Source organism: Lissotriton vulgaris, chromosome 10 (genome assembly GCF_964263255.1).
Source record: "Lissotriton vulgaris chromosome 10, aLisVul1.2, whole genome shotgun sequence".
In the NCBI taxonomy this organism is placed as follows: domain Eukaryota; kingdom Metazoa; phylum Chordata; class Amphibia; order Caudata; family Salamandridae; genus Lissotriton; species Lissotriton vulgaris.
In genome coordinates, this window is record NC_141698.1 from 1,142,302,366 (window position 1) to 1,142,324,490 (window position 22,125).

General features: G+C 47.6%; 1 protein-coding gene across 1 annotated transcript in view; it reads left to right on the plus strand.

Moving 5' to 3' along the window:
• The window catches only part of LOC147689481 (uncharacterized), a 98,483-nt gene that overhangs the window by 51,322 nt on the left and 25,036 nt on the right, over positions 1–22,125 (plus strand). The window contains exons 3-4 of the mRNA XM_086942251.1: positions 4,484–4,584; positions 19,789–20,014. Coding sequence (XP_086798377.1) covers positions 4,566–4,584; positions 19,789–20,014 — 245 coding nt within the window. The 5' untranslated portion in view covers positions 4,484–4,565. The remainder of the gene's footprint in view (positions 1–4,483; positions 4,585–19,788; positions 20,015–22,125) is intronic.

Here is a 22,125-nt window from a genome sequence, read left to right on the forward strand (position 1 = left end):
TGCACAGTGCAGCTGATTAAAATCAACAGTGAACAGTGCAGAAATAAAAAATTATTCAGCGCGCTGGCGCCACACACAGCAGCAATGGGCCCTGCCACTGCCCTCTCACCACAACGCGGGCGGGACTCCAGAGCCTTAAGTAGCCCGCAGCCTGTCTGCCTCCCAAACACTGGACCGCTACCCGGCCCCTTCGCGCACCGGAAGTGGCTGTCTCTCACCTCCACGCCCTCCGCACAACGGTGCTAGCCACCTCGTCGGACCGGGGCGTGAAGGAAGGGAGACGAGATCAGCCCCCCCTTGTGCGTCCACTAAAGATAAGTCTGGGAAGTGCGGGAGAATTCAGGAGCCGCGCTCTAAGTTCACAAGACGAGATGCCTAAGTCGCTGTCTCGTCGTCGGCCCACAAGCTCCGTTAAAAAATTGCACAGTGCAGCAGATTAAAATCAACAGTGAACAGTGCAGAAATTAAAAATTATTCAGCGCGCTGGCGCCACACACAGCAGCAATGGGCCCTGCCACTGCCCTCTCACCAATAGTGTTCTATCAAGAGAACTGTTAATGAATATTTTTCCTACTATTTTTAATCAACTCACAATTGGTCAGGGACCACTTTCTGTACAGGACACGGGCAACAGCAACCAGAGGCCGCTAGCCAGGATACGGCCAGCAACAGCCAGAGGCCGCTCAGAGGCCGCTAGCCAGGACACGGCCAGCAGTAGCCAGAGGCTGCTAGCCAGGACACGGCCAGCAGTAGCCAGAATCTGCTAGCCAGGACACGGCCAGCAGTAGCCAGAGGCCGCTAGCCAGGACATGGCCAGCAGTTGCCAGAGGCTGCGTGTAGCCAGAGGCCACTAGCCAGGACACAGACAGCAGTAGCCAGAGGCCACTAGCCAGTACATGGCCAGCAGTAGCCAGAGGCCCTTAGCCAGGACACGGCCTGCAGTAGCCAAAGGCTGCTAGCCAGGACATGGCCAGCAGTAGCCAGAGGCTGCTAGCCAGGACACGGCCAGTAGTAGCCAGAGGCCGCTAGCCAGGACATGGCCAGCAGTAGGCAGAGGCCGCTACCCAGGACACTGCACGGCCAGCAGTAGCCAGAGGCTGCTGGCCAGGACACGGCCAGCAGCAGCCAGAGGCCACTAGTCAGGATACGGCCAGCAGCAGCCAGAGGCTGCTAGCCAGAACATGGCCAGAAGCAGCCAGAGGCCTCTAGCCAGGACATGGCCAGCAGCAGCCAGAGGCCGCTCAGAGGCTTCTAGCCAGGACACGGCCAGCAGTAGCCAGAGGCTTCTAGCCAGGACACGGCCAGCAGTAGCCAGAAGCTGCTAGCCAGGACACGGCCAGCAGTAGCCAGAGGCCGCTAACCAGGAAATGTCCAGCAGTAGCCAGAGGCCGCGTGTAGCCAGAGGCCGCTAGCCAGGACACAGCCAGCAGTAGCCAGAGGCCGCTAGCCAGTACATGGCCAGCAGTAGCCAGAGGCCCCTAGCCAGGACACGGCCTGCAGTAGCCAAAGGCTGCTAGCCAGGACACGGCCTGCAGTAGCCAAAGGCTGCTAGCCAGGACATGGCCAGTAGTAGCCAGAGGCTGCTAGCCAGGACACGGCCAGCAGTAGCCAGAGGCCGCTAGCCAGGACATGCTCAGCAGTAGCCAGAGGCCGCTAGCCAGGACACAGCCAGCAGTAGGCAGAGGCCGCTAGCCAGGACACGGCCAGGAGTAGCCAGAGGCCGCTAGCCAGGACACGGCCAGCAGTAGCCAGAGGCCTCAAGCCAGGACACGGCCAGTAGCAGCCAGAGGCCGCTAGGCAGAACACTGCACGGCCAGCAGCAGCCAGAGGCCGCTAGCCAGGACACAGCCAGCAGTAGCCAGAGGCTGCTAGCCAGGACACAGCCAGCAGTAGCCAGAGGCTGCTAGCCAGGACACAGCCAGCATTAGCCAGAGGCCACTAGCCAGGACACGGCCAGCAGCAGCCAGAGGCTGCTAGCCAGGACGTGGCCAGCAGTAGCCAGATGCCGCTAGCCGGGACACGGACAGCAGTAGGCTGAGGCCGCTAGCCAGGACACGGGCAGCAGTAGGCAGAGGCCGCTAGCCAGGACACGGCCAGCAGTAGCCAGAGGCCGCTAGCCAGGACACAGCCAGCAGCAGCCAGAGGCCGCTAGCCAGGACACTGCATAGCCAGCAGCAGCCAGAGGCCGCTAGCCAGGACACAGCAAGCAGTAGCCAGAGGCTGCTAGCCAGGACACAGCCAGCAGTAGCCAGAGGCCTCTAGCCAGGACATGGCCAGCATTAGCCAGAGGCCACTAGCCAGGACACGGCCAGCAGCAGCCAGAGGCTGCTAGCCAGGACACTGCCAGCAGTAGCCAGATGCCGCTAGCCAGGACACGGCCAGCAGCAGCCAGAGGCCGCTGGCCAGGACATGGCCAGCAGCAGCCAGAGGCCGCTGGCCAGGACATGGCCAGCAGCAGCCAGAGGCTGCTGGCCAGGACATAGCCAGCAGCAGCCAGAGGCCACTAGCCAGGACACGACCAGCAGCAGCCAGAGGCCACTAGCTAGGACACGGCCAGCATTAGCCAGAGGCCACTAGCTAGGACACGGCCAGCATTAGCCAGAGGCCACTAGCCAGGACACGGCCAGCAGCAGCCAGAGGCTGCTAGCCAGGACACGGCCAGCAGCAGCCAGAGCACAGCCAAAACCAACAGTTGATGGACAGAATGCAGAACAATGTCATACATTCACCCCAGTACAGAGATCTGGGCCTAAATCCATCGTTTTTTTGCACTCCACACCACCCCAGTTCAGACATGACCATATGCATATCAGCCTTGACCCTGTGCCTCATGGGAACAGTCCAGCCTGAACTGCCAAGCTATGTCTTTCCTGGACCGGAATCAAATATCCTAGGACCGGTTTCTGGCTATCAGCCGTCTTCAGCCAGGATAGCTTGACTCCAGTGGTGTGGAGAGCACGGGACTCACGTCTGAGACATGGCCAGCAGCAGCCAGAGGCCGCTGGCCAGGACACAGCCAGCAGTAGCCAGAGGCCGCTATCCAGGACACGGCCAACAATAGCCAGAGGCCACTCGCCAGGACACGGCCAGCAACAGCCAGAGGCCACTCGCCAGGACACGGCCAGCAGCAGCCAGAGGCCGCTAGCCAGGATACGGCCAGCAGTAGCCAGAGGCCGCTAGCCATGACAAGGCCAGCAGTAGCCAGAGGCTGCTAGCCCCCATACTACGTTGTTCCTCTGCTCCTATGATTGGAAATTTGGAATGACTCGGATTACTCCGGCTGCATTACCAGTTCTCCCAGGCCTGCCCTCCTGCTGTTGAGCCTTGGAGAGCGGATAGAAGCGAGTGCAGAGTTCTCTGAATCGAGGCCCTTCCTAAGCCCACCTTGGCTCTCCCTGCAGGAAGTGAGCCCTGACTCACCTGGACCACACACTGAGGGTAACTCATGCTACATTAAGCGAGCACCTTTAAGTGAGTACATCGAGTCAGGCGTGCGCTCCACATGCACATGCATCGTCCTTTCTAAAGTTGAGCCCTCTGCTCTCAGGGAGAGGGCTGTTAGTTGGAAGCCCTGCTTGCTTTCCACTCTGTTTCACGTTTGTTTCCTGCCTGCTCCATCTTCACAAGCTGTGCTGCTATTGCTTCCTGCTGTGACACTCTATTGTTTCCTGCTGTGCTGCTATTGCTTCCTGCTGTGACACTCTATTGTTTCCTGCTGTGCTGCTTTTGTTTCCTGCTGTGACACTCTAATGTTTCCTGCTGTGAGGCTCTATTGTTTCCTGCTGTGCTGCTATTGTTTCCTGCTGTGATGCCCTATTGGTTCCTGCTGTGACACTCTATTGTTTCCTGCTGTGACACTCTATTGTTTGCTGTGACACTCTATTGTTTCCTGCTGTGACGCTCTAATGTTTTCTGCTGTGATGCTATTGTTTTCTGCTGTGACGCTCTATTGTTTTCTGCTGTGATGCTCTATTGTTCTCTGCTGTGCTGCTATTATTTCCTGCTGTGCTGCTCTATTGTTTGCTGATGTGATGTTCTATTGTTTTCTGCTGTGATGCTACGTTGTTTCCTGCTGTGTTGCTATTGTTTCCTGCTGTGATGCTCTATTGTTTTCTGCTGTGATGCTCTATTGTTTTCCGCTGTGATGCTCTATTGTTTCCTGCTGTGATGCTCTATTGTTTGCTGATGTGATGCTCTATTGTTTCCTGCTGTGATGCTCTATTGTTTCCTGCTGTGATGCTCTATTGTTTGCTGATGTGATGTTCTATTGTTTTCTGCTGTGATGCTACGTTGTTTCCTGCTGTGTTGCTATTGTTTCCTGCTGTGCTGCACTATTCTTTCCTGCTGTGCTGCTATTGTTTCCTGCTGTGATGCTCACTGACGCCTGAATGAGGATTGCATTTAGTCTCCTTTGCGTAGAGTCTCCTAGCAGGGTTCGTTATTCCCTTTGCATGAGTGCACTGACCTTCTGTCTCACTTGCAGGAAAGCTGGGAGGTTTTCCAAACACCGGGACGGATGAGGACAGTCGGCTGGGATGCGGGAAGCTGGACCGGGATGACTTGGCATGGCAAGAACTCTCCCAGGTAGGTTTAAGCTCCTAGGACAAGACTGAGCCCTGGTGGAATGTGTTATTAGAACATGGTGTGATGATGTCCGCCATAGTTAAACATTGATCCAACATGGATAGCCGAGGTTTGTCCAGTAACACGCCATTCTTCTGATAGGTTTTCTATATGACGTTCTTTGTGCGTCAGTGAGATTTACACAAGACTTCCCTAGTCTTACGAACATATCTGAAATACTCCTGGGATTCGAGCCTCTCTTATTGTCCTACCAAAGCAAGCTGGACTGAGATACTTTTCCTCATAGAAGTAATCCAGAGTGAGAGAGTACTCCTCCTAGAAGTAATCCAGACAGATGGGGTACTCCTGCCTAGAAGTAAGCTGTACTGAGAGAGTACTCCTCCTAAATGTAAGCCGGGCTGAGAGAGTACTCCTCCTAAAAGTAATCCAACCTAAGAGAGTACTTCTCCTAGAAGTAATACAGACCAAGAGAGTATTCCACCTAGAAGTAATCCGCACTGAGAGTACACCTCCTAAAAGTAAGCCGGGCTGAGAGTGCTCCTCCTGGAAGTAAGACGAACTGAGAGAGTACTCCTCCTAAAAGTAAGCTGGATTGAGAGAGTACTCCTCCTGGAAGTAAGCTGGACTGAGAGAGTACTCCTCCTAGAAGTAAGACAGCCTGAGAGAGTACTCCTTCTAGAAGTAATCCAGACTAAGAGAGTACTCCTCCGAAGTAATCCAGACTAAGAGAGTACTCCTCCTAGAAGTAATCCGGACTAAGAGAGTACTCCTCCAAGAAGTAATCCGGACTAAAAGAGTACTCCTCCTAGAAGTAAACCAGACTGAGAGAGTACTCCTCCTACAAGTAAGCCGGACTAGGAGAGAGTACTCCTCCTAGAAGTAAGCCAGACTGAGAGAGTACTCCTCCTAGAAGTAAGCCGGACTAAGGGAGTACTCTTCCTAGAAGTAATCCAGACTAAGAGAGTGCTCCTTCTTGCAGTAATCCGGACTGAGAGAGTTCTCCTCCTGGAAGTAAGATAAACTGAGAGAGTACTCCTCCTAGAACTAAGCCAGACTGAGAAAGGACTCCTCTTAGAAGTAAGCCGGACTGAGAGAGCACTCCTCCTAGAAGTAAACTGGACTGAGAGAGTACACCTCCTAGAAGTATGCTGGACTGAGAGAATACTCCTCCTGGAAGTAAGCCGGACTCAGAGAGTACTCCTCCCGGAAGTAAGCCAGACTGAGAGAGTACTAATCCTAGAAGTAATCCAGACTAAGAGAGCACTCCTCCTAGAAATAATCCAGACTAAGAGAGTACCCTTCCTAGAAGTAATCCAGACAAAGAGAGCACTCTTGCCTAGAAGTAATCCAGACTAAGAGAGGACTCCTCCAAGAAGTAATCCGGACTAAAAGAGTACTCCTCCTAGAAGTAAACCAGACTGAGAGAGTACTCCTCCTACAAGTAAGCCGGACTAGGAGAGAGTACTCCTCCTAGAAGTAAGCCAGACTGAGAGAGTACTCCTCCTAGAAGTAAGCCGGACTAAGGGAGTACTCTTCCTAGAAGTAATCCAGACTAAGAGAGTGCTCCTTCTTGCAGTAATCCGGACTGAGAGAGTTCTCCTCCTGGAAGTAAGATAAACTGAGAGAGTACTCCTCCTAGAACTAAGCCAGACTGAGAAAGGACTCCTCTTAGAAGTAAGCCGGACTGAGAGAGCACTCCTCCTAGAAGTAAACTGGACTGAGAGAGTACACCTCCTAGAAGTATGCTGGACTGAGAGAATACTCCTCCTGGAAGTAAGCCGTACTCAGAGAGTACTCCTCCCGGAAGTAAGCCAGACTGAGAGAGTACTAATCCTAGAAGTAATCCAGACTAAGAGAGCACTCCTCCTAGAAATAATCCAGACTAAGAGAGTACCCTTCCTAGAAGTAATCCAGACAAAGAGAGCACTTTTGCCTAGAAGTAATCCAGACTAAGAGAGGACTCCTCCTAGAAGAAATCCAGACTGAGTATTCCTTCTAGAAGTAATGCAGACTAAGAGAGCACTCTTGCCTAGAAGTAATTCTGACTAAGAGAACACTCCTCCTAGAAGTAATCCAGACTTAGAGTACTCCTCCTAGAAGTAATCCAGACTACGAGAGCACTCTTGCCTAGAAGTAATCCAGACTTAGAGAGCACTCCTCCTAGAAGTAATCCAGACTGAGAGTACTCCTCCTAGAAGTATTCCAGACTGAGAGGACACTGTTATATTCTATGTTTCATGTTTTAATGTGTATTCCCCAGTTACATGTAACCTTGCTTAGATGCTCACTCACAGATAACACTGTCTTTATGATGTCACTGCATCTGGTCAAAGGTGGAATGTTATGTTTCAAGACTGTGGGTTAACTGACCAGGAGATTGATGTGACCAGCAGATGATGAGCTGTATAGTGCTTTCTACAATTAAACTCAAATTGAAACATCACCCTGTTTCCTGAGATTACTACACAATTCTCCTAGAAGTAATCCAGACTAAGAGAGCACTTCTCCTAGAAGTAAGCCAGACTGAGAGAGTACTCCTCCTACAAGTAAGCCGGACTAGGAGAGAGTACTCCTCCTAGAAGTAAGCCAGACTGAGAGAGTACTCCTCCCAGAAGTAATCCAGACTAAGAGAGTACTCCTCCTAGAAGTAATCCAGACTAAGAGAGCACTCCTCCTAGAAGTAATCCAGACTAAGAGAGCACTCTTGCCTAGAAGTAATCCAGACTAAGAGAGCACTCTTGCCTAGAAGTAAATCTGACTAAGAGAGCACTCCTCCTAGAAGTAATCCAGACTTAGAGTACTCCTCCTAGAAGTAATCCAGACTAAGAGAGCACTCTTGCCTAGAAGTAATCCAGACTAAGAGAGCACTCTTGCCTAGAAGTAAGCCGGACTAGGAGAGAGTACTCCTCCTAGAGGTAAGCTAGACTGAGAGAGTACTCTTCCTAGAAGTAATCCAGACTAAGAGAGTACTCCTCTTAGAAGTAAGCCAGACTGAGAGAGTACTCCTCCTATAAGTAAGCCGGAGTAGGAGAGAGTACTCCTCCTAGAAGTAAGCCAGACTGAGAGAGTACTCCTCCTAGAAGTAAGCCGGACTAAGAGAGTACTCCTCCTAGAAGTAATCCAGACTAAGAGAGTAGTCCTTCTTGCAGTAATCCGGACTGAGAGAGTTCTCCTCCTGGAAGTAAGATGGACTGATAGAGTACTCCTCCTAGAACTAAGCCAGACTGGGAGAGCACTCCTCCTAGAAGTAAGCCAGACTGAGAGAGCACTCCTCCTAGAAGTAAGCTGGACTGAGAGAGTACTCCTCCTAGAAGTAAGCTGGACTGAGAGAATACTCCTCCTGGAAGTAAGCCGGACTCAGAGAGTACTCCTCCCGGAAGTAAGCCAGACTAAGAGAGTACTCCTCCTAGAAGTAATCCAGACTAAGAGAGCACTCCTCCTAGAAGTAATCCAAACTGAGAGTACTCCTCCTAGAAGTAATCCAGACTAAGAGAGTACTCCTCCTAGAAGTAATCCAGACTAAGAGAGTACTCCTCCTAGTAGTAATCCAGACTGAGAGTACTCTGTTATATTCTATGTTTCATGTTTTAATGTGTATTCCCCAGTTACATGTAACCTTGCTTAGATGCTCACTCACAGATGACACTGTCTTTATGATGTCACTGCAACTGGTCAAAGGTGGAATGTTATGTTTCAAGACTGTGGGTTAACTGACCAGGAGATTGATGTGACCTGCAGATGATGAGCTGTATAGTGCTTTCTACAATTAAACTCAAATTGAAACATCACCCTGTTTCCTGAGATTACTACACAATTCTCCTAGAAGTAATCCAGACTAAGAGAGCACTTCTCCTAGAAGTAAGCCAGACTGAGAGAGCACTCCTCCTAGAAGTAAGCCAGACTGAGAGAGCACTCCTCCTAGAAGTAAGCCAGACTGAGAGAGCACTCCTCCTAGAAGTAAGCCAGACTGAGAGAGTACTCCTCCTACAAGTAAGCCGGACTAGGAGAGAGTACTCCTCCTAGAAGTAAGCCAGACTGAGAGAGTACTCTTCCTAGAAGTAATCCAGACTAAGAGAGTACTCCTCTTAGAAGTAAGCCAGACTGAGAGAGTACTCCTCCTATAAGTAAGCCGGAGTAGGAGAGAGTACTCCTCCTAGAAGTAAGCCAGACTGAGAGAGTACTCCTCCTAGAAGTAAGCCGGACTAAGAGAGTACTCCTCCTAGAAGTAATCCAGACTAAGAGAGTAGTCCTTCTTGCAGTAATCCGGACTGAGAGAGTTCTCCTCCTGGAAGTAAGATGGACTGATAGAGTACTCCTCCTAGAAGTAAGCTGGACTGAGAGAATACTCCTCCTAGAACTAAGCCAGACTGGGAGAGCACTCCTCCTAGAAGTAAGCCAGACTGAGAGAGCACTCCTCCTAGAAGTAAGCTGGACTGAGAGAGTACTCCTCCTAGAAGTAAGCTGGACTGAGAGAATACTCCTCCTGGAAGTAAGCCGGACTCAGAGAGTACTCCTCCCGGAAGTAAGCCAGACTAAGAGAGTACTCCTCCTAGAAGTAATCCAGACTAAGAGAGCACTCTTGCCTAGAAGTAATCCAGACTAAGAGAGCACTCCTCCTAGAAGTAATCCAAACTGAGAGTACTCCTCCTAGAAGTAATCCAGACTAAGAGAGTACTCCTCCTAGTAGTAATCCAGACTGAGAGTACTCTGTTATATTCTATGTTTCATGTTTTAATGTGTATTCCCCAGTTACATGTAACCTTGCTTAGATGCTCACTCACAGATGACACTGTCTTTATGATGTCACTGCATCTGGTCAAAGGTGGAATGTTATGTTTCAAGACTGTGGGTTAACTGACCAGGAGATTGATGTGACCTGCAGATGATGAGATGTATAGTGCTTTCTACAATTAAACTCAAATTGAAACATCACCCTGTTTCCTGAGATTACTACACAATTCTCCTAGAAGTAATCCAGACTAAGAGAGCACTCCTCCTAGAAGTAAGCCAGACTGAGAGAGTACTCCTCCTACAAGTACGCCGGACTAGGAGAGAGTACTCCTCCTAGAAGTAAGCCAGACTGAGAGAGCACTCCTCCTAGAAGTAAGCCAGACTGAGAGAGTACTCCTCCTACAAGTAAGCCGGACTAGGAGAGAGTACTCCTCCTAGAAGTAAGCCAGACTGAGAGAGTACTCTTCCTAGAAGTAATCCAGACTAAGAGAGTACTCCTCTTAGAAGTAAGCCAGACTGAGAGAGTACTCCTCCTACAAGTAAGCCGGACTAGGAGAGAGTACTCCTCCTAGAAGTAAGCCAGACTGAGAGAGTACTCTTCCTAGAAGTAATCCAGACTAAGAGAGTACTCCTCTTAGAAGTAAGCCAGACTGAGAGAGTACTCCTCCTATAAGTAAGCCGGAGTAGGAGAGAGTACTCCTCCTAGAAGTAAGCCAGACTGAGAGAGTACTCCTCCTAGAAGTAAGCCGGACTAAGAGAGTACTCCTCCTAGAAGTAATCCAGACTGAGAGAGCACTCCTCCTAGAAGTAAGCCAGACTGAGAGAGTACTCCTCCTACAAGTAAGCCGGTCTAGGAGAGAGTACTCCTCCTAGAAGTAAGCCAGACTGAGAGAGTACTCTTCCTAGAAGTAATCCAGACTAAGAGAGTACTCCTCTTAGAAGTAAGCCAGACTGAGAGAGCACTCCTCCTAGAAGTAAGCTGGACTGAGAGAGTACTCCTCCTAGAAGTAAGCTGGACTGAGAGAATACTCCTCCTGGAAGTAAGCCGGACTCAGAGAGTACTCCTCCCGGAAGTAAGCCAGACTAAGAGAGTACTCCTCCTAGAAGTAATCCAGACTAAGAGAGCACTCTTGCCTAGAAGTAATCCAGACTAAGAGAGCACTCCTCCTAGAAGTAATCCAAACTGAGAGTACTCCTCCTAGAAGTAATCCAGACTAAGAGAGTACTCCTCCTAGTAGTAATCCAGACTGAGAGTACTCTGTTATATTCTATGTTTCATGTTTTAATGTGTATTCCCCAGTTACATGTAACCTTGCTTAGATGCTCACTCACAGATGACACTGTCTTTATGATGTCACTGCATCTGGTCAAAGGTGGAATGTTATGTTTCAAGACTGTGGGTTAACTGACCAGGAGATTGATGTGACCTGCAGATGATGAGATGTATAGTGCTTTCTACAATTAAACTCAAATTGAAACATCACCCTGTTTCCTGAGATTACTACACAATTCTCCTAGAAGTAATCCAGACTAAGAGAGCACTCCTCCTAGAAGTAAGCCAGACTGAGAGAGTACTCCTCCTACAAGTACGCCGGACTAGGAGAGAGTACTCCTCCTAGAAGTAAGCCAGACTGAGAGAGCACTCCTCCTAGAAGTAAGCCAGACTGAGAGAGTACTCCTCCTACAAGTAAGCCGGACTAGGAGAGAGTACTCCTCCTAGAAGTAAGCCAGACTGAGAGAGTACTCTTCCTAGAAGTAATCCAGACTAAGAGAGTACTCCTCTTAGAAGTAAGCCAGACTGAGAGAGTACTCCTCCTACAAGTAAGCCGGACTAGGAGAGAGTACTCCTCCTAGAAGTAAGCCAGACTGAGAGAGTACTCTTCCTAGAAGTAATCCAGACTAAGAGAGTACTCCTCTTAGAAGTAAGCCAGACTGAGAGAGTACTCCTCCTATAAGTAAGCCGGAGTAGGAGAGAGTACTCCTCCTAGAAGTAAGCCAGACTGAGAGAGTACTCCTCCTAGAAGTAAGCCGGACTAAGAGAGTACTCCTCCTAGAAGTAATCCAGACTGAGAGAGCACTCCTCCTAGAAGTAAGCCAGACTGAGAGAGTACTCCTCCTACAAGTAAGCCGGTCTAGGAGAGAGTACTCCTCCTAGAAGTAAGCCAGACTGAGAGAGTACTCTTCCTAGAAGTAATCCAGACTAAGAGAGTACTCCTCTTAGAAGTAAGCCAGACTGAGAGAGTACTCCTCCTACAAGTAAGCCGGACTAGGAGAGAGTACTCCTCCTAGAAGTAAGCCAGACTGAGAGAGTACTCTTCCTAGAAGTAATCCAGACTAAGAGAGTACTCCTCCTAGAAGTAAGCCAGACTGAGAGAGTACTCTTCCTAGAAGTAATCCAGACTAAGAGAGCACTCCTCCTAGAAGTAAGCCAGACTGAGAGAGTACTCCTCCTAGAAGTAAGCCAGACTGAGAGAGTACTCTTCCTAGAAGTAATCCAGACTAAGAGAGTACTCCTCTTAGAAGTAAGCCAGACTGAGAGAGTACTCCTCCTACAAGTAAGCCGGACTAGGAGAGAGTACTCCTCCTAGAAGTAAGCCAGACTGAGAGAGTACTCTTCCTAGAAGTAATCCAGACTAAGAGAGTACTCCTCTTAGAAGTAAGCCAGACTGAGAGAGTACTCCTCCTATAAGTAAGCCGGAGTAGGAGAGAGTACTCCTCCTAGAAGTAAGCCAGACTGAGAGAGTACTCCTCCTAGAAGTAAGCCGGACTAAGAGAGTACTCCTCCTAGAAGTAATCCAGACTAAGAGAGTAGTCCTTCTTGCAGTAATCCGGACTGAGAGAGCACTCCTCCTAGAAGTAAGCCAGACTGAGAGAGTACTCCTCCTGCAAGTAAGCCAGACTAGGAGAGAGTACTCCTCCTAGAAGTAAGCCAGACTGAGAGAGTACTCCTCCTGGAAGTAAGCCGGACTAAGAGAGTACTCCTCCTGGAAGTAAGCTGGATTGAGAGAGTACTCCTCCTAGTAGTAAACCGGACTGAGAGAGTACCCCTGCCTAGAAGTAAGCCGGCCTGAGAGAGTACTCCTTCTAGAAGTAATCCAGACTGAGAGAGTACTCCTCCTAGAAGTAATCCGTACTAAGAGAGTTCTCCTCCTAGAAGTAAGCCGGACTGAGAGAGAGTACTCCTCCTAGAAGTAAGCCAGACTGAGAGAGTACTCCTCCTAGAAGTAATCCAGACTAAGAGAGTACTCCTCCTAGAAGTAATCCGTACTAAGAGAGTACTCCTCCTAGAAGTAATCCGGACTAAAAGAGTACTCCTCCTAGAAGTAAGCCAGACTGAGAGAGTACTCCTCCTACAAGTAAGCCGGACTAGGAGAGAGTACTCCTCCTAGAAGTAAGCCAGACTGAGAGAGTTCTCCTCCTAGAAGTAAGCCGGACTGAGAGAGAGTACTCCTCCTAGAAGTAAGCCAGACTGAGAGAGTACTCCTCCTAGAAGTAAGCCAGACTGAGAGAGTACTCCTCCTAGAAGTAATCCAGACTTAGAGAGCACTCCTCCTAGAAGTAATCCAGACTGAGAGTACTCCTCCTAGAAGTATTCCAGACTGAGAGGACACTGTTATATTCTATGTTTCATGTTTTAATGTGTATTCCCCAGTTACATGTAACCTTGCCTAGATGCTCACTCACAGATTACACTGTCTTTATGATGTCACTGCATCTGGTCAAAGGTGGAATGTTATGTTTCAAGACTGTGGGTTAACTGACCAGGAGATTGATGTGACCTGCAGATGATGAGCTGTATAGTGCTTTCTACAATTAAACTCAAATTGAAACATCACCCTGTTTCCTGAGATTACTACACAATTCTCTTAGAAGTAATCCAGACTAAGAGAGCACTCCTCCTAGAAGTAAGCCAGACTGAGAGAGCACTCCTCCTAGAAGTAAGCCAGACTGAGAGAGTACTCCTCCTACAAGTAAGCCGGATTAGGAGAGAGTACTCCTCCTAGAAGTAAGCCGGACTAAGAGAGTACTCCTCCTGGAAGTAAGCCAGACTGAGAGAGTACTCCTCCTACAAGTAAGCCGGATTAGGAGAGAGTACTCCTCCTAGAAGTAAGCCGGACTAAGAGAGTACTCCTCCTGGAAGTAAGCTGGACTGAGAGAGTACTCCTCCTAGAAGTAAGCAGGACTGAGAGAGTACCTCTGCCTAGAAGTAAGCCGGCCTGAGAGAGTACTCCTCCTAGAAGTAATCCGGACTCAGAGAGTACTCCTCCCGGAAGTAAGCCAGACTGAGAGAGTACTCCTCCTACAAGTAAGCCGGATTAGGAGAGAGTACTCCTCCTAGAAGTAAGCCGGACTAAGAGAGCACTCCTCCTAGAAGTAAGCCAGACTGAGAGAGCACTCCTCCTAGAAGTAAGCTGGACTGAGAGAGTACTCCTCCTAGAAGTAAGCTGGACTGAGAGAATACTCCTCCTGGAAGTAAGCCGGACTCAGAGAGTACTCCTCCCGGAAGTAAGCCAGACTAAGAGAGTACTCCTCCTAGAAGTAATCCAGACTAAGATAGTACTCCTCCTAGCAGTAATCCAGACTAAGAGAGTACTCCTCCTAGAAGTAATCCAGACTAAGAGAGTACTCCTAGAAGTAATCCAGACTAAGAGAGCAACTAGAAGTAATCCAGACTAAGAGAGCACTCCTCCTAGAAGTAATCCAGACTAAGAGAGCACTCCTCCAAGAAGAACTCCAGACTGAGAGTACTCCTTCTAGAAGTAATCCAGACTAAGAGAGCACTCTTGCCTAGAAGTAATTCTGACTAAGAGAGCACTCCTCCTAGAAGTAATCCAGACTGAGAGTACTCCTCCTAGAAGTAATCCAGACTAAGAGTACTCTGTTATATTCTATGTTTCATGTTTTAATGTGTATTCCCCAGTTACATGTAACCTTGCTTAGATGCTCACTCACAGATGACACTGTCTTTATGATGTCACTGCATCTGGTCAAAGGAGGAATGTTATGTTTCAAGACTGTGGGTTAACTGACCAGGAGATTGATGTGACCTGCAGATGATGAGCTGTGTAGTGCTTTTTACAATTAAACTCAAATTGAAACATCACCCTGTTTCCTGAGATTACTACACAATTCTCCTAGAAGTAATCCAGACTAAGAGAGCACTCCTCCTAGAAGTAATCCAGACTAAGAGAACACTCCTCCTAGAAGTAAGCCAGACTGAGAGAGTACTCCTCCTGCAAGTAAGCCAGACTAGGAGAGAGTACTCCTCCTAGAAGTAAGCCAGACTGAGAGAGTACTCCTCCTGGAAGTAAGCCGGACTAAGAGAGTACTCCTCCTGGAAGTAAGCTGGATTGAGAGAGTACTCCTCCTAGTAGTAAACCGGACTGAGAGAGTACCCCTGCCTAGAAGTAAGCCGGCCTGAGAGAGTACTCCTTCTAGAAGTAATCCAGACTAAGAGAGTACTCCTCCTAGAAGTAATCCGTACTAAGAGAGTACTCCTTCTAGAAGTAATCCGGACTAAAAGAGTACTCCTCCTAGAAGTAAGCCAGACTGAGAGAGTTCTCCTCCTAGAAGTAAGCCGGACTGAGAGAGAGTACTCCTCCTAGAAGTAAGCCAGACTGAGAGAGCACTCCACCTAGAAGTAAGCCAGACTGAGAGAGCACTCCTCCTAGAAGTAAGCCAGACTGAGAGAGTACTCCTCCTACAAGTAAGCCAGACTGAGAGAGCACTCCTCCTAGAAGTAAGCCAGACTGAGAGAGCACTCCTCCTAGAAGTAAGCCAGACTGAGAGAGCACTCCTCCTAGAAGTAAGCCAGACTGAGAGAGTACTCCTCCTACAAGTAAGCCGGATTAGGAGAGAGTACTCCTCCTAGAAGTAAGCCGGACTAAGAGAGTACTCCTCCTGGAAGTAAGCCAGACTGAGAGAGTACTCCTCCTACAAGTAAGCCGGATTAGGAGAGAGTACTCCTCCTAGAAGTAAGCCGGACTAAGAGAGTACTCCTCCTGGAAGTAAGCTGGACTGAGAGAGTACTCCTCCTAGAAGTAAGCAGGACTGAGAGAGTACCTCTGCCTAGAAGTAAGCCGGCCTGAGAGAGTACTCCTCCTAGAAGTAATCCGGACTAAGAGATTACTCCTCCTAGAAGTAATCCAGACTAAAAGAGTACTCCTCCTAGAAGTAAGCCAGACTGAGAGAGTACTCCTCCTAGAAGTAAGCCGAACTAGGAGAGAGTACTCCTCCTAGAAGTAAGCCAGACGGAGAGAGTACTCCTCCTAGAAGTAAGCCAGACTGAGAGAGTACACCTAAGAGTAAGCCCCTTTGGGATTGCTGCCTCCTGTCAGCGGCATCTTTCCGTTCTCTCCACACTGGGCAGCTTGTTTTGTTTTCTCTTTGTCTAGAGCACAGATCCCTTTGTCACTTTGGTAATGAATTGGAAAACGTGCTTTCCCTTAAAGTAACATGTGCCTCTCTTCCACTTGAACTGTATCAGAACCCAAGTGTGAGCCCTCAATTGTTAAACTTGTAAAAAGGTAATAGAATTTACATTGGAAAATATGAAATGAATGTATTAAAGTGTGATTTTATATTGTAGGTCATTTAGTGGCTAAAGCACGTATTAGATGAAATTCCCCTTTCACCTAGCTCTTGGCTCAGTCAGGAGTTACTTGTACAGTTTTAGTCCACTGTCTCTCTGGAGGACATTGTTGTGAGAGCCCATGCTTCCCGGGCCCTATTGTTGCCACTGTGTGCTGTTTGTGCAATTCACGTGTGTACGGCAGAAGTCTTGACAAACCACTAACCACCCAGATACCTCCTCTCCTCAGGATTCCTACTCACACACATCTCTTGCATAAACAGAACCAGAGCAGGAGGACGGGCGCTCTTTTACATCACTATTAATAAGTAGAACAACCTACCCCTCCACATCTGAGCCTCCTCCTCTCTTCTTGAGTTCCACAAGAAGCTGAAGACCTGGCTTCTAGGCACACACACCTGCTCAGCGCCAGGATTCCCTTGTGGACGGAAGTGCGCTTTACAAAAACACATACCTTAGCCAACCATGCAAGCAGTGGGAAGCCGGGATTCCATGACCTTTTGTGTGTGAAGCATCTTCCTATGATCGGGGACCCCAAAAAGGCAGCGGTGTCGAGTGGAGATACATGAGGATCCTCACATCATGTGGTCCATGTTGGCCCTGGGTTTCTCTGGGACACACAAAGGTGGAGGCTTGTGGGACCTTCTCCACAGATTTCGATCACGTGCAGTCCCTACGTTAGGCTGGGTTGGTGGAGGCATATGGGCACGTTTCTCAGGGGGTTGACAAATCCAGAGGCTCATAGACCATCACTCCCAGACCCTCACTAATGGCGGCAGCGACACATTTGACAGTTTTTAGGAGGACTCGATGGAGTGGAGGGCTACTGGTACTCACGCAGTCACATTCACACACAAGCTTTTGGGGCAACACAGTATGATAAGGAAGCTTCATAGGCCTTCCAGACTCTACAGTTTCCCACTCCTGGTGGGAGTGAGCGGCACACTGGAGTCTGCGTCTGTTTGGAGAAAGGCTGGACTCCCCTACCGGGAGTCCATCACCTTCTCTTCTTTGGGCAGCAGCAGCACAGCGTCTTCCTAAGTCCAGAGGTATGTTCCCCACCCCAAGGACAAAACCTGTGACTCTAGATTTTCCAGTTCACACTGAGAACAGGAGGTGGCATATGATGTGGCTAAAGGCACCCCCGATGCCAGGACAAAAGGAAGGTGGACCAATAGTTTTACAAAACGCCCATCCTGGTTCCCACGGGTACAGAGACTGGAAAACTCAACACAGGAGGTGGCAGATTTCAAGCCTGGTCCCAGTGTTTGCTGGGCCTGACCACAGCCTGGACCCAGCATGCACTGCGGACAGGACTAGAGGCAAAACAAGAGCGGGTGTAAAAGTGAAGTAGATAAAAAAAATACTTGTTGTCTGATAAGATCAGTTACTAATCAATGTAATACGACATAGATTTCCTGAAAAATCTCTTCAGCTGAATGGTGATGGGTACAATTCAAACCTAAAACCGCTGAAGTTCCCCAGGTATGTTATTCTACTCCCCTCTAGTTGCAAGAAGTGAACTGGAATACCAGAGGGAGGTGGCCCAAGTCACTGAGGCCTCTGTAAAGGAACGTTTAGTTACCTAGAAGGGTATACCCAAATGTCGTCACTGGGACCAGGGTATGGAGCAGTACATAAGGAGAATGGTCCCAGTATGCAAATTAATGTGCACTAAAGAACTAATAAATTATATACAATTACACACAGAATCGTAGTATTCTTGACGAACAGTGTTGTTTAATCACACTGAACAGTCTGTATTGTATAGCATTTTTTAACACAATTTTTCAAAGCAGTGTCCTAGGAGGGAAGAGTGAGGGTATAGTGAATGAAGTGAGGATAAGAAAGTGGGTAGAACAATGTATGATTCACACAATCAGTTATTTTTCAGAAAGGGGCTTATATTAGAGCCAGGTAAATCACGTTAAATCCAGACATTTAGATAGCCATAGTTGCAGACAAAAGACACGGTGATAAATCGCTGTTGACTGTTGATCAAACTAGCTAGTGTGGTAGATGTCGACGTTTCGACCCCTGGAGAGTAGTAGGTAAGTATATCCCTTACGTTGGGGTATTTCTCAAGACAGGAGTGTGGTACTAGAAATATCAATACATAATCTAAAGGGAATATTCTGCAGACATACATGCTCACACTCATACTTGATGTCCGTGTGTGTATTATCTAGGAGCTACAATTGACATTTACATCTAGAATAATAGATTTGAGCCTAATCTTCATTATAATCCATGTTAAGGGAATGATAGCCATGGTTCATAGCTCTAAAAGGCTTCGATGTTGCGACGCGTGTTCCAACTGTGTGCCTTCTTCAGGAAGGCATCTAGAGAATGTCTGTTTCTGATTACGAAGTTTTGTAGATGTGGAAACATGGAATTGGTTTTCATGTCATCTACTTCTACCTGGCCACGTCTACAGTGTCTACTTGTGACTCCTGAACATGTGGGACCAGCTCACTACAGAATCCTTAATGATGACCTCAATCTTGGGATTCGTTTAGCTCAAGCCAGATTAACAGTTCCTTTTGTCGAAGCCAAGAGCTGCCTTTGTGTCATTCTATAGCAAGTCACGTCGACAGTCTTTCCATTCTGTGATTTTATTGCCAAAGCTCAACAGTAATTTGAGACTTCGACCCCTTTATCGATCACACTGTTTTCTACATCTCTTGAATTCAGTCTGTGTATCCTTTGCGGCTCCCATAGTGAGTGGGCTACATCTACATAACCTCGTAATCAGAGATGGACATTCTCCTGATGGCTTCCTGATGAAGAAACACATAGCAACATCTAACCCTTTCAGTGGTATGTCCCATGTTTACTTTTCATCAAATAAATATTGTTCTATTTTTGTTATAAATACACTTGATCAGTCATGTTGTGTTTTTTGTTTGTTTGGTTGATTTATTCAGTCAATATGGTTGTATTTTGTGCTCATAATTTGTTTGTATATTTACTTGCTTAAGATATTTCTTTAGAATTTTACTGTTACTTCAGCGATAGCCGTAACATTGGTGCACTTACGTTTAACCTGGTTATACTGCAGAGGCAGGTTTAACATTGCTGCACTTCACAGGTGTGTTTGCTGAGTAAGAGATGTCTTGTTGACCTTAAAACCACCCAAAGTGCTCGTGATGCATTCTGGGTCAGAGGATTCATCTCTGATCCTGGGAAGGCAGTGATATGGTGCCTCTGATGTCATCACCTGGCAAACAGAGTTTGTGTGTAGGATTCACCTTTGTCATTGTCAGAGTAATTGAAACATGTAAATGTAAATTGTAAATTGATACTTGTATAGCGCACTACTCACCCGCAAGGGTCTCAAGGCGCTTGTACGAATACCGCTGTGGAACCCATCCTGGCTTTCCCTGTGAGGCGTCCACTCCTGGGCACCCCCAAGGTGGAGGCCAGACATCCTTAGCGTTGTGGGGGCCGTTGTGGAGATTAAGCAAGCTATTGCCCAGAGTTGCAGAGTGGGACTCCATGATTGGAATAGGCACCGAGGCGAGAATTATCAGGTCCGTGGAATTTTTGAGCCCAAGACCCGCCAAGGCGGGGAATTGAACCCTGGTCCCGGGCTAGACCTCTGCATCAGGGTCTGCCACTCTAACCATTGAGCCACACTTCTCCACACATTTCTACCTCTTTTTGGTCATAAAAGGTTGACCAGTATTTCCTATTGGAATCGTGCACGCGCTCTGTTGTGTCACCTATGAACTTTCATTGATGCTCTGCATTTAGACGTCTCGGACTATGTAGCATGGCGGAAACATTTAGGACGTAAATGATACAAGTTCATGCTTATTGCTCATGAATGAAGGGGATATCTCTGAGTGTAACTGTCTTCTGTATCTTAATCTCCAAAGGTCCCTGGATCCCAAGACCTGTGCCTGTGGGAAAACAGCTGAAGATTGGTGGCCAAGCTCTGTGGAGGGAACAGACAACGGTGACCACGAGTGGACCATGGCCATCGGTGGCTTCCATCCTGGACCTGAGACGTACCTCTGCTGGTCTTCTAATAATCTGTGTTTCACAACACTTATTAATGAGTCGCTTTCTGGCCAGAGGTATTGAGCCGATCAAGATTTGGAAGTAGGTGACACCGCAGCCTGATAACATCGAAGGATCCGTTGATAGTGCCGTAGACCATCTGCTGCCAGGCCACGGAGGAGCAGTGCCGATGGTTCATATTGACCTGATGAAATTGTAGGAACGTTGTTCATTGGCTTCCCATCATTTGGTGTAGTGTAGTTCCTATTTTCCCTATAGGCCCTGCGCATTGGAATAACATAAACAGCAGTGTAGACGTAGAAGTGCGGTCTTCCAGGTCTCTACTGACTATGCTAAACTTAATTGGGTTTGTACCAACTAGCTCAGAGGTCACTGGAAACTTTCTTGACTGAATAGGAAGTGATCAGCTTCCCTGGCTCAGACAAGAAGGGATTCAGTTTTCCAACAACCGCATAAACAGGACAACTTTGCTCCTCAGATAATAGTCAATCTCTAGGGTCGAGTGAAACAATGGACAGTTATTTTACTCAGTCAGTTGTGCAGATTACTTTCACCAAGATGCAGAGAATTGAGAGACGGGCGTTTTCAATAAAAGGTATTATTTATTAAACAGTCTTTCTTCTCATGCAAGAGAAATGGATTGCCACAATTGCAATACTAGTTATTAGATAAAGTGCGTACAGTAGAATGAGTATTGCGAAATAATACTGTAAAAGCATTGATATGGTTTCTTAGCCATATAATGGTTAAAATGAATAAAATATATACATACATATATACATCAGGCTAACGTACTCAACTGGTGCTTCTAACTACGCCTACCCCAGTGTGCCTGACCTAAGCCTAACACGTGGAAGGGAGTAAGTAAGTAGCTTAAGTTAAGTTGGTTTTGCCAAGGTTTGCTTCAAGAATTGTCTCTAAGGGTTTAGTCAACACCATACCTCTGGAATAGAATGTTGGAGGTCTTGTATCTCCTCTCAGGACTCGATATCCCAGTCACTCGCAAGAGTAGGCTGGAAACGCCGGAGCTGGATTTTTTCGGCAGGAGAAAAGACAGCGTCTTTCTCAGCGCGTCAAAGAGGAGGAGGAGGGGCAGCGTCCGTGGGCTGCTTGCATCTGCTGGGCTCTGCAAGGGACAGCTGTTCTGCTCCTGTGTTCACCACACCATCGTTCGCGCTTTGCTTAAGGCAACGCTGGTAATATTTATACCTGAAAGGTGCCTTGTTTGACGTAAGTTTTTGGACATAAGACGTCAATAAAGATGTCACTAGGAAGTGATCGTCCTTTCAGTGCTCAATAGAGTTCTATTACTAATCAAAACATAGGAAGCGGGGCTTTCCCAGGTTGCTGAGTTTTATCTTTTTGAAGAACTCGGAGTGTAATCTAGGAATCTAAGATAGTGGCTTCAGCTGTGTCATCCACTGTAATGAGCTGCTGAGGCGAGTTTCAGAATGTGGCTGAAATATGGCTCTGATCATTTATGCCATTATAGGGGTATGAATGGATTATAGCCGTATAGGGGCATAAGGTCACAGTATTGATCGGGGGTCCAAGATTAGAACACGACACCCACTCCACGATTTTATGTCCATCAAATTACTAAAACTAAAGCAATAAGATGCATGTGTAACATTGCCCACCCCAAAATACATATTTGCATTTGAAATAGGTACTGTATGTCTTTAAGCATAGGAATCATTCAAAATGTATAGCATATGTAATCAGTTGAACGATTTTGCGAAAAATAACACATGAAATATCTCTTTATACAGAAAAGAAGGGCGAGATAATTTCATCACATATAAATGCATTTGCTGTAAAATATGCTAGAGGCTGATGTAAAGTTATTTTGTCTCTAGTTTTACTAAAAATAGAAGTTCTGTTCTTTATGAATAGGTCTACTTTAAGCAAAGAATTTGTGCCAGAAAAAGGGGAAAATATTATGAAAAATAGTTCAATCCAAAAAAATATTTTCTTGTGAACGGGGGAATAGAGGTCCAACGCTTTTCAGTAGTTATTGTTGATCAAAACTGAAGGCCGAATTCAGAGTTCATGGGAACGCTGTGTGTCGGAATGTTTTTCAAAAATTATTGTTTCTGTTCAGGGGAGAACATCATATCAGACAGGCTCTCAAAAAATTGGTCTACAAAATCAGGTGACAGTTCGACCAAGTTCGATAATGCTGATACCTG